Source organism: Theobroma umbraticum, unplaced genomic scaffold, assembly GCF_002168275.2.
Source record: "Theobroma umbraticum cultivar Fairchild unplaced genomic scaffold, ASM216827v3 scaffold_147.0, whole genome shotgun sequence".
Lineage (NCBI taxonomy): Eukaryota > Viridiplantae > Streptophyta > Magnoliopsida > Malvales > Malvaceae > Theobroma > Theobroma umbraticum.
This window is the reverse complement of record NW_018397259.1, coordinates 1,785,050-1,794,844: the sequence shown is the minus strand read 5'-3', so window position 1 is coordinate 1,794,844 and position 9,795 is coordinate 1,785,050. Positions and strand designations below refer to the sequence as shown.

General features: G+C 33.5%; 1 protein-coding gene across 1 annotated transcript in view; it reads right to left on the bottom strand.

The window, feature by feature from the left end:
- Positions 1–9,795, bottom strand: part of NRPC2 (nuclear RNA polymerase C2) — a 30,086-nt gene that overhangs the window by 3,884 nt on the left and 16,407 nt on the right. The window contains exons 22-36 of the mRNA XM_021427824.2: positions 8,881–8,985; positions 8,724–8,804; positions 8,508–8,639; positions 8,375–8,419; positions 7,591–7,668; positions 7,382–7,521; positions 7,141–7,234; positions 6,059–6,183; positions 5,844–5,979; positions 5,627–5,757; positions 4,745–4,870; positions 4,604–4,659; positions 4,312–4,382; positions 3,529–3,613; positions 3,323–3,426 (exon numbers count right to left, since the gene is read on the bottom strand). Of these exons, the coding sequence (XP_021283499.1) occupies positions 3,323–3,426; positions 3,529–3,613; positions 4,312–4,382; positions 4,604–4,659; positions 4,745–4,870; positions 5,627–5,757; positions 5,844–5,979; positions 6,059–6,183; positions 7,141–7,234; positions 7,382–7,521; positions 7,591–7,668; positions 8,375–8,419; positions 8,508–8,639; positions 8,724–8,804; positions 8,881–8,985 (1,509 nt within the window). The remainder of the gene's footprint in view (positions 1–3,322; positions 3,427–3,528; positions 3,614–4,311; positions 4,383–4,603; positions 4,660–4,744; positions 4,871–5,626; positions 5,758–5,843; positions 5,980–6,058; positions 6,184–7,140; positions 7,235–7,381; positions 7,522–7,590; positions 7,669–8,374; positions 8,420–8,507; positions 8,640–8,723; positions 8,805–8,880; positions 8,986–9,795) is intronic.

The following is a 9,795-nucleotide window of genomic DNA, read 5'->3' as shown; positions in this document are numbered from 1 at the left end:
AATATTCTTTTACATGATTGCAATAAGTATAAAATGTTTTAGTAATGTTTCATTAATAATGATATCTTCTTAATAACAAAATTCTCCTTGAATTGCTAACTTCATATATAATTTGGAAAATATTTCTTGGAATGGTTACTAAATGAATAGTTGATGATGATTAAGCATGCTAAATGATGATATTCTTTTGATATGGAATTTCTCCTTGAATTATCATTTCTAGATGAATTAGAGAATTCTTTGAAAATGATTGATTGATGTTGCTTAGTAATGATTGCTTGATTGATGATGATGTTTGAGAATAATGCTTGATGGCATCCCTATGATCCACTTTGTAAAAGTTTTTTTTGAAAATTTAAGCTTTTGATGCATATATTGAATATTTATTTAAATGCTTATACTCATCTAATTTTATGAATACTTGAGTATGAGATAAACATGTTGAATATTTACTTAAATACTCATTTATTTTAAGCTCATGATTTCTTTTCTTGTATGTAATGAAATTGAGTGTTTAATGCAGTTTATAACTTTCTTGAAATTGAATGTTTATTGTTGTTGTATTTGTACTTGGCTATACCTGTAAATGAGATCTTTATGTTTAGAAATTATTTGACTTCATAAGCACATGGATATTTATCCTTTTTATGTTTAGATACATAAATGGTCTCAATTAAAATTACTTACATCAAAAAGTTAATATTACTAATTGAAATTTTTATGTATAATTTTTATTTCAATTGAGTTAATAAATGTTATTATTATTTAATAGTCATGTGCTAAAGTTGAATAAGTGCAATTGAATTAAAATCTAATTCTTGGGAAACTTGAAACATCTTTCATCATATCTTACATGTAGGATTGAACAAGTCAATCTTCCTTCTTGGTGGAGCTGTTCATTTCTTCCAATGGCACAAGATTTTTTCTTTTTTGTTTGTGCAGCTTTACTTAATACAAGCAATCCTGCTCAATAAAATCGTCAAAAATGTAAAAGGTTTTTCCAGTAAGGAGGGAGAGGTAATATTACTACAAATAAATTGAAATGCGCTAGAGGTGATAAAAAAGAAGTTAAAGCTGTTCATGAAGTCATGAGTGCTTATGGCAAGAGGTGAGGGATACCAATTAGAGAAAAAAAAATAAAAAATGTATAATGAAGGAATTCGGTAAAGAATTAAGATGAAAAAGGCTGAGTGAAAGAGAAGTTATTGAGAAAGAGTTTAAAGGGTCTTGTACCAAATAAATGATCAATGCTTTTATATGCACCAAGTAGAAATGGTAGCTTAGAAGCAATTAGTGAGCGTTTGTTAGGAATCATTAAACGAGCACATTTGAAAACAAGATGCTCATGATGGGAAGAATACTTTATTATAAGAAAAACATTTCATTTTGACAATAAATAAAAAAATAAGAAAGAAAATACAGTCAAAATCCTAATTAATTTATGAATCACCTACTACTTTTTATTATCTTTTTTTTATATTTTGGTTTCTTGATCTTCCTTTCTTTCTAATAAGAATAATTCAATTACATTAAATTTCTCTTTGTCTAAAAAAACATAAAATTAGATAACTATCTACATTATCTGTATATATATATATATATATATATATATATGTATATATCTTTTTTTAAAATTATTTAGATTAAAAGAAAAGGAAAAATAAAGGGAGTACTAAAAAAAATGACCATAGCAAATTCAATAATAGGAAAACATAAATTTTAAAACAACACCATTCATAATACTTCTCAATTGAACTTAAACATATTTAAAAGGTAGTCTTCACTTCTCCATTAAAATGATTGACATGAAATATTTTGATTCTGTATTAACAACACACTAGACTGAGAATATTACGACCCATGATTTCAACCGTGTAAGCAAATGTTTATATAGTAGTATCAAAGTTAAAAATAGATAGATCTGATGCTGAGTGTATTTGAATTATTAGTGTAACCTATTATGACAATATATAAAAACATACCGAGCTGCAAATGAATCAACCTTACAGAATTAGAACATTGAGACAAAGATCTCATTTCTTATTCAACCATGATAATAACCACAACAAATGTCAAAGCTTACCTGGAATAAGAGCTTGCAAGCATATGTCAACTTAATCATAGAGATATTATCTCCATTACTACAGGAAGAACAAATCCCTCTTTTCAGCTTATGACTGAAATATCCTAACAAACCACACTTTCTACAAACCTGTGTGAAAACTCCATAAATGTCAGATATAATGGCTTTGATAAAATATACAGAGAAAGCTATTAAAGTATGCAATGAGTCTCTATACTTGTTCAAAATGTTCAAATCAAGTAATCAAGACATTGACTAGCTTAAATCAAAGTGTAAGCAAAGAGCTTTGTTTTCTCTTCTTTTATCCACCCTTTCTCTTTAAAGGTGTAGAGACAGGCAGATATTAAAATGAAATAAAACTACCATATATAGACACAGGAAATTTCAAAATTAGGGAGACAATGATTGTGCAATCTCAACAAATATGGTGTGGAGTTGAGTGTCACGAAGCTCCAATCGTGGCACCTTCGAGGGAGGAGAGATTTGTGAAGTGGAGAGAGAAAGGAGGAGTGATAAAAGACGGACAAAAAATACAAAAGAAAAGGCTTTTCTCTTCATTCTTAATTTTTTACTTTATTTTTTGCCACATAATGTCATGTCAAGGCCAATATTTGTCACATCAACAAAGTTAAAGAGAGTTGGTTAACAAGGTCAGCAAATTTGAGACTAGAGGGTTAACATTTTTCACAAATACCAAGTACAGGAGTGACATGAACAAATTTTGACAACCAGCAGGATGACTTGGTAAAAACACCATACTTAAGATTTCTTCCAAGATGTGTACAAATTAAAACATCACCTAAGGTTTCTTTCCCTAAGATTAGATATAATTAGGGGTTGTAACTGTTGGGAAGAAATATCACAAACAGATGAAAGGGCAAAGGTTTGTAGCATCGCAGACTGGGAGACAACGTTTATGACTAAAAATAAGTCAAAATGAGACATGGTAAAGCTTAATTGAATTTTTCCAAAAGTTGGTTACGGATCTGATAGAAGATCTTCATCCTGTAAAGAAGTGATCCATGACAAAGAAAACTTCCTAAATGCTAAAGCATTACTTATGTTTTTGCCAATTTGTTAACAAGCCTTCTAACAAAGACACTGATGTGCACTTATGGTGATTGAAAAACTCACAACGAAATTAGCTGGGAAACCCATGCAAAAAACCTGGGTTGCAAAGTATAAGTTCCCCGAGTTTGATAACTGATTCAACAAACTGCAAAAGCATGGAGCTATTACCTGCACTTCAAAAGGATCACTAGAGATCATTAGGCGCTCAAAAATCAACAGGCTAGCTCCATAAGAAATCAGGCAATCACGTTCCATTTCTCCTACACGCAGTCCTAGAAGACAAATAGCTATTAAAATGTATAATCCTAAGTAAAACAGAAATGGAGAAGAAAAAGACAGATGGAGAAAGTTTCAATCTATATATAAATAAAAACCTCCATTTCGGGCTCTGCCTTCAGTAGGCTGCCTAGTTAGCATAACTCGAGGCCCGCTACCTCTGGCATGGATTTTATCCAGGACCTAATCATCATTAAAAGTCTCATCAGCAAATATAAGTCAAAGCTAAATTAATATTGAATGCATTACGAAATACTTGAGTATATTTTGTTTTCATTATAAGTTGAATGTTCAGATATGTGCTAGTCTGCAACTGAGGAAAGGAGACAGATGGAGGATATTGGCAGTTGTTGCAGTGGTGAAGTTTTATTTTTTGGATGGTTTCACTATTTCTTAAGAAATATTATTTTCTGATGGCATTGTGTATTTTGGCTTGTACAAGTGTTTGGAACACAACCAAATAAAAGATTTTTTTCTACATATATTTCTTTTTTGATGGCTGGTATGATGTTTGACAGGCAAGAAAATTTGTTCGAGTGGAGAGAGAGAGAGATTAAATTATCATTTCACTAAAAAATTTACAAGTCATTTTTTATCGAAAATGCCATGTTGTCCACCAAGTCATCACCTTAATGACAGTAAGTTAGCAAAGCTATTAATCTTATTAGTTTAATAGTTCATCAAAGTAAAGGTATTCGGTCAATTGAAATTGAAGAAAAGGGATTAAAGTAACATTTGATGGAAGTAGAGGGACTAAAATTAAACTAAGACCTGCGGTTTCTTTCACCAAATATATGATCAGAATGTTTTTGACCCTGGACCGAGAGCAAGGATAATCAACAACCAAAGAGTTGCATGCTGTAATGGGATCAAAATCTCACCATATGTTTTAATTTCTGGTAGTAAATTGGTCCCATGAAGATAAATGCTTGTAGTGGGCAACCTGAGATACCTGAAGCAAAGTTGGAAGTACTAGGACGCATATGTATACAACCACCGATCCACATGTCAACTATGCAAGGTTTATCCACATTTTACACATTATGCAAAGTGCAAGAGATGAGAGACCACAAGTTGCTCTTCTAACTTGAAAAAAGTGTAAAATGATGCTCTTCAACTTCTAGTACTCCACATGATTATTTGCTTCATGTGGGATGAAATAAGAAGCAAAACCTGAGTAAATGAAGTCCTTGCCATTGTAGCTGAAACCATGCTTCACAAGTGTTTCACTGTCACAAAGCAGGGAAAATTTTCTAGGATTGAAATTTGAAATAGTTGGATATTAAAGTCATACGTTGGAAAGCAGTAATCCACCTTATAGCTTCAACCCTGTCTGCATGACCACTTGCTTCTCCAAAGGCACTTCCATAGTAAAACCTACCACATGAAACTCCAGCTTTACCCCCAAGAAGCTCTATCATCTTACCTACTGTCATCCGACTGATTATAAAAGAAGAATATCAGTCAAAAATAAATCTACTGAGTGATACCAACTGAGCAATACCAATTGAACCTATATAAATAAAACTTGAATTGCAAACTTTGAAGAACAAAGCAAATAAGTGATTTCAGTACAGACAAGGTCGGAGCCCAGGGGCCACATCCCCTTTTGCCTAAGAGGTCATTCTATTTTTTTTTTCTTTCCTTAACTTGGTCCACCTTAGCCTTTCCAAAATATATTTAGCCCTGTTAGGTCATTCTAAGTTTCTATGCACTTTGCGTTGATTTTTCTAGTCTGCAGTCAGTTTATCAACACTTTACTGATCTGTGCAAATTCCTCTGTAACATTTTACATGGTATTTTCAACCTAGCATGCACCTTTAGAAGGAGCACCACATGCCATTCTGCTTTATCTTTTTTACATTATAAATTTTGCATTTCTGTAGTATCAAAACTTGAATCTGTTACTTGAAGACATTAGGAAATGCTATAAATTAAAATTAAGGACTTACTAGTAAAGGAGACATTCATTTTGGAACTCCTAAAATTAAGTGTTAGGTACGCGGTGTGTGGAAATTTATCTTTTTCAGTAATAGTGTTTGTTCCATGTGTGCAAAGAAACCACTCTTAATAGTGAAACACACACACAAAAGCATTAGGGCTACTGCATGATGCTTAATGGTCCTTAAATGCTTAAAAAGCTTCACAATAAATGCCATCATCAGTATATTAATAAGAAAAAGCAAAAGAAAATACCTTGGAAAACCATGAGGATTCATGATTAAATCAGGACAGATGCCATTTTCAGAAAATGGAAGATCTTCCTGTAGTATGATGGTGCCACAAACACCCTTCTGCCCATGTCTGCTACTAAATTTGTCACCAACCTGAATGAACAAGTATAACGTAAGAGTCGGCCAAATGTTCATGATAAATAAAATATTTCAAATGGAAACCAAATTATATTTCATACCTCTGGTCTACGTGTATGGCGAATTATAAACTTGATACATAAATTCTCACTCTTATCAGAGCAAAGGGCAACTCTATCTACCACACAAGACTCTCCTTCGGGACCTTTAAATGTTTGTTTTGCAGGCTTATATGCACTGCATGTTGCTAATCAGGTGAGAAACATAGGTATACTAAAATATCAATAAAAGTGCGCACATGAAAGAAACAACTCACATATCTTGCTGTCCATCTGCAGGTACTCGTTGCCCTGTGGTATGAATAGGAGATTCCTTATTGATATAGATGTCATTTGGCTTAATTATCTCCCCAGGAGCAGCAAGTCCATCATCATCCAGTATCTATAACAAAGAAACAATGTGCCAGACAAGAGAACTCTAAGCAGTAAGATTGGATGTCATCACCAGATTACACAACAAGAAAAGAAATGGCAATCCTAGAAACAGTGTTTTCATTTCATGCAGAATATGGATGAGACTCCTAATTATTATAGATGTTATATCCCCAGGAGCAGCAAGTCTGTCATCATCCAATATCTATGTGAAAATCTATAACCAGAAAAGAGAACACTTGGCACTAATATTTAATGCAATCACCTATTCTAAAACAGGATAAGAAATGGGCATCCTAGAAATAGTGCTTCCCTTGCATGCAAGATTTTGACTGTGAGAATTATGCAAATCACCCTATAGTAACAAGAAACATGGTTAAATCATCTATCATTTTAAGGAGTTGAGTAAAATGGCATATGGTGTGTGCTTAGTTTGAAAAATTCCATGTGATCTTAAACTCTGAAATTTGCAGGTCTTTTTCACTGCTATTGAGGGTAAAGCATATATGCTCAAAAGGACATGACCACTCTCCCATAATAGCTGATACTGGTTAGGTTTGGAGAATGTTTCTGCTGATTAGAAAATAGGAATATTATTTCCGAGAATTGCAGTGTGTTGCATGCAAGTGGGTAGCTAGCTTATTTACAGAGTGCTAAGAAGGCTAAAATTGCTAGGAGACAACTGAACAGGCTCAACAACAAAAAGAGGAGAATCAAGAAAGACCAAAAAGAGAAAGAGCAAAAATCAAGTTTAAAAAGGCAATAAGAAATCAAACAAAGTGAACAAGCAAGAAAGGGAGAACAAAGCAAAAATTGCCACCAAACATACATGAAGTCATGTTAAAGCATTTCTCATAGTAAGCAATTATGGTGTGAGGATACCTGAATGATGCCATAGAGAGATGCAAAATACAGAATCCATTAGAATGAAGCAGGAAAACTACATAAATGCACCATCATGTGTTACCTGCATCCTTTCTGAACCAGGTCCTGTTCTTTGTGGCCTAAGTACTCTATCTGATGTACCGTTCTCATAATTCTTCTGATAAATGGCAGTGTAACTGTTCAATGGAGAATATCTGACATGAGCAAACTGGAGTCTCTAAACTCAAGTGGGATCTCAAAATGCACAAACACAACAAAGGATTACAATGCTGCAACCAGAAGGAAGAAAAGAAATAAAATCAACAGGTTACACAACAGTTTACCTCTTCATGACAATACAACGACCAAACCCACGATCCAGAGATGACTTGTTCATCACAATAGCATCCTCTATATCATAGCCACTATAACTCATCACTGCAACAGTAGCATTCTGACCAGCTCCAAGCTTATCATATCCAACCTGGGAGCAAAGTATATTATGTATCATACATACTGATGTACCACCCTCAAAAACACACTGCATACTTACCAGCTCAATTGTCCTTGTTGTCAATAAAGGCCGTTGAGGATAAAGCAACAGGTAAAGTAAGGAGTCCATTCGAGAAAACTGTAACTTCAAGTAGCAAACTTATAAAAAAAAAATCAAGAATACTAAAAGAAAAGATACATAAGAACTACAACTCTTTATCCTACCAATGACCCCTTAAAGAAATTGCAAAGACTCAAACTAACAGTCTTAACATCTCAGACAGAAACAGCCCAACAAAACATTCCAACAGAAGGAAAAGGAACTGAAACACAGCAAATGCAATGAGGACATGTAGCATCAATAATTTGGTAATAAATTGTCATTCTCCTTATGGGACAAGAGATTTACTCTCAAGAAATTGTCTCCTTTTATTTTCTTTGTTTTGATTTTTTTTTTTGGGGGGGGGGTAGGGGGGCTGCTGAAAAGAAAAGAGAATCTGTTGACTATCAATGGCAACATTTTAAAATGTTTCATGATAATAACAAAAGCTTACAGGGCATAGCTATCGTACCCAAGATCAAATACTGTAAATATCCAGGTAAGTACGAGTTTTCACATTAGTGCATATAGGCTACGTAATACATTTGAATTGCACTATGACAATATTTACATTAGAACAACAAGACTTTTGCAGACGTAAAGCTGGCCTCATATCTTCACAAACACAGCTAAAGCATGTTGCTTTACATGATGCAATGCCATCACCAATCCAGAATACAATAATCCTGTACAGGAAAGGGGAAACAAAATTTTGTTATCATAAATTATAAGAAAGAGCACTTGCCTGGTTATATGCAATGCTTCCCATAGCTTGCTTACCCATAGCACACTATATATAAATACACATATAGCATAAGACTTAAATGTCATAAAAAAAAGAAAATCACTGAATTGCGTATTAATTCGATAGACAAAACCTGATAGGTATTTCTTGGTGACTGATTATGATGAGGATATGGAATTAGCCCAGCACAGATGCCTAAGATGGTGAAAGGCTCTATCTCAATATGGGTTGTTTCAGATGTGGCCTCTCCCTCATATAATGCAATCTAAATATGAAAAAAGGGGATAATCATGCCTTGAGATTCACAATCAGTCAATTATAATTTTACAAATAATAGATGAAAACAGACCAGAGCATTGTTCTGTTCATTAACATCAAGATACTCAATCAACCCTCCATGAACAAAGTCTTGGAAAGTATGAATTCCATCCTAAATGAGCACAAAAGAGTAAATCATTACTTTAATAACATTTCCTTGTGGAAAAAGATTTACACATCACACTTACCACCAACTCCTTCATATGGTTATCTTTGATCCTTGAAATTCCCTTGTCAGCTATAACCAGTGGACGACAAACTCGACCTCCATCAGAAGCAATATAGACACAAAGCTGTTGAACATTTTTTATTTTTCTCCTCAGAAACAGCAATCCACTTATGATTATAAGTAACTACCAAATATGTAGCAAAGGCATTATAGAACAAAGGGCAATATATATATATATGTTTGCGTGTCTGTATAGTACATGATCAACTGCCAACCCAACTTTATTCAAAAGAAATCATATATAAGAAGAGAAATACATAAAAATCAATCTTTCTTGAAAGATTGTAGACAGCTCGTGTGCCATACAATCTCCAAAGCGAAAGCAGGTTAAGAGAAAAATGCCCACTAGCTTGGTTTGGTCCTCTGGTTTTCACAAAAGACCTGAGATGATTCTCAAATTCATCAGGGTTTGTAAAGGATTTAATTTCCCATTTTCAAGAACCACCATATCTGATGCAGCACCAAAAGAAGATGATTGTAGAGTTAAATAATTTAGGATCTATGCATTACTTTGTTATAGGCTCTAATTGTTTCTAGTATTTAGGCAATTTTAGGGCATTTAAGTTATTTTTATTTTAATTAGTCCTTTTTTTACTATTTAGCAAGGACTAGGGTTTACTTGCAAATCATTGGAACCTTTACAAGTTTTCAATCCAATTCATGTTGACCACTAGGTTAAAGTTTAGTGCATACTGTTATGCCTTTAGTGTACAAATGCAAATTACATTTCCAAAGGCTCTCATCTTATTTTGGTGCCTCTTAGCGATTTTCAATACCAAGTTAGGGTACCCGTGAAGTCCCACCAGAATGTTGCAAAGCAGTAACAATCTTCATAGACACAAAGGTAAGGATTAGACCAATTTCACTCCATGGC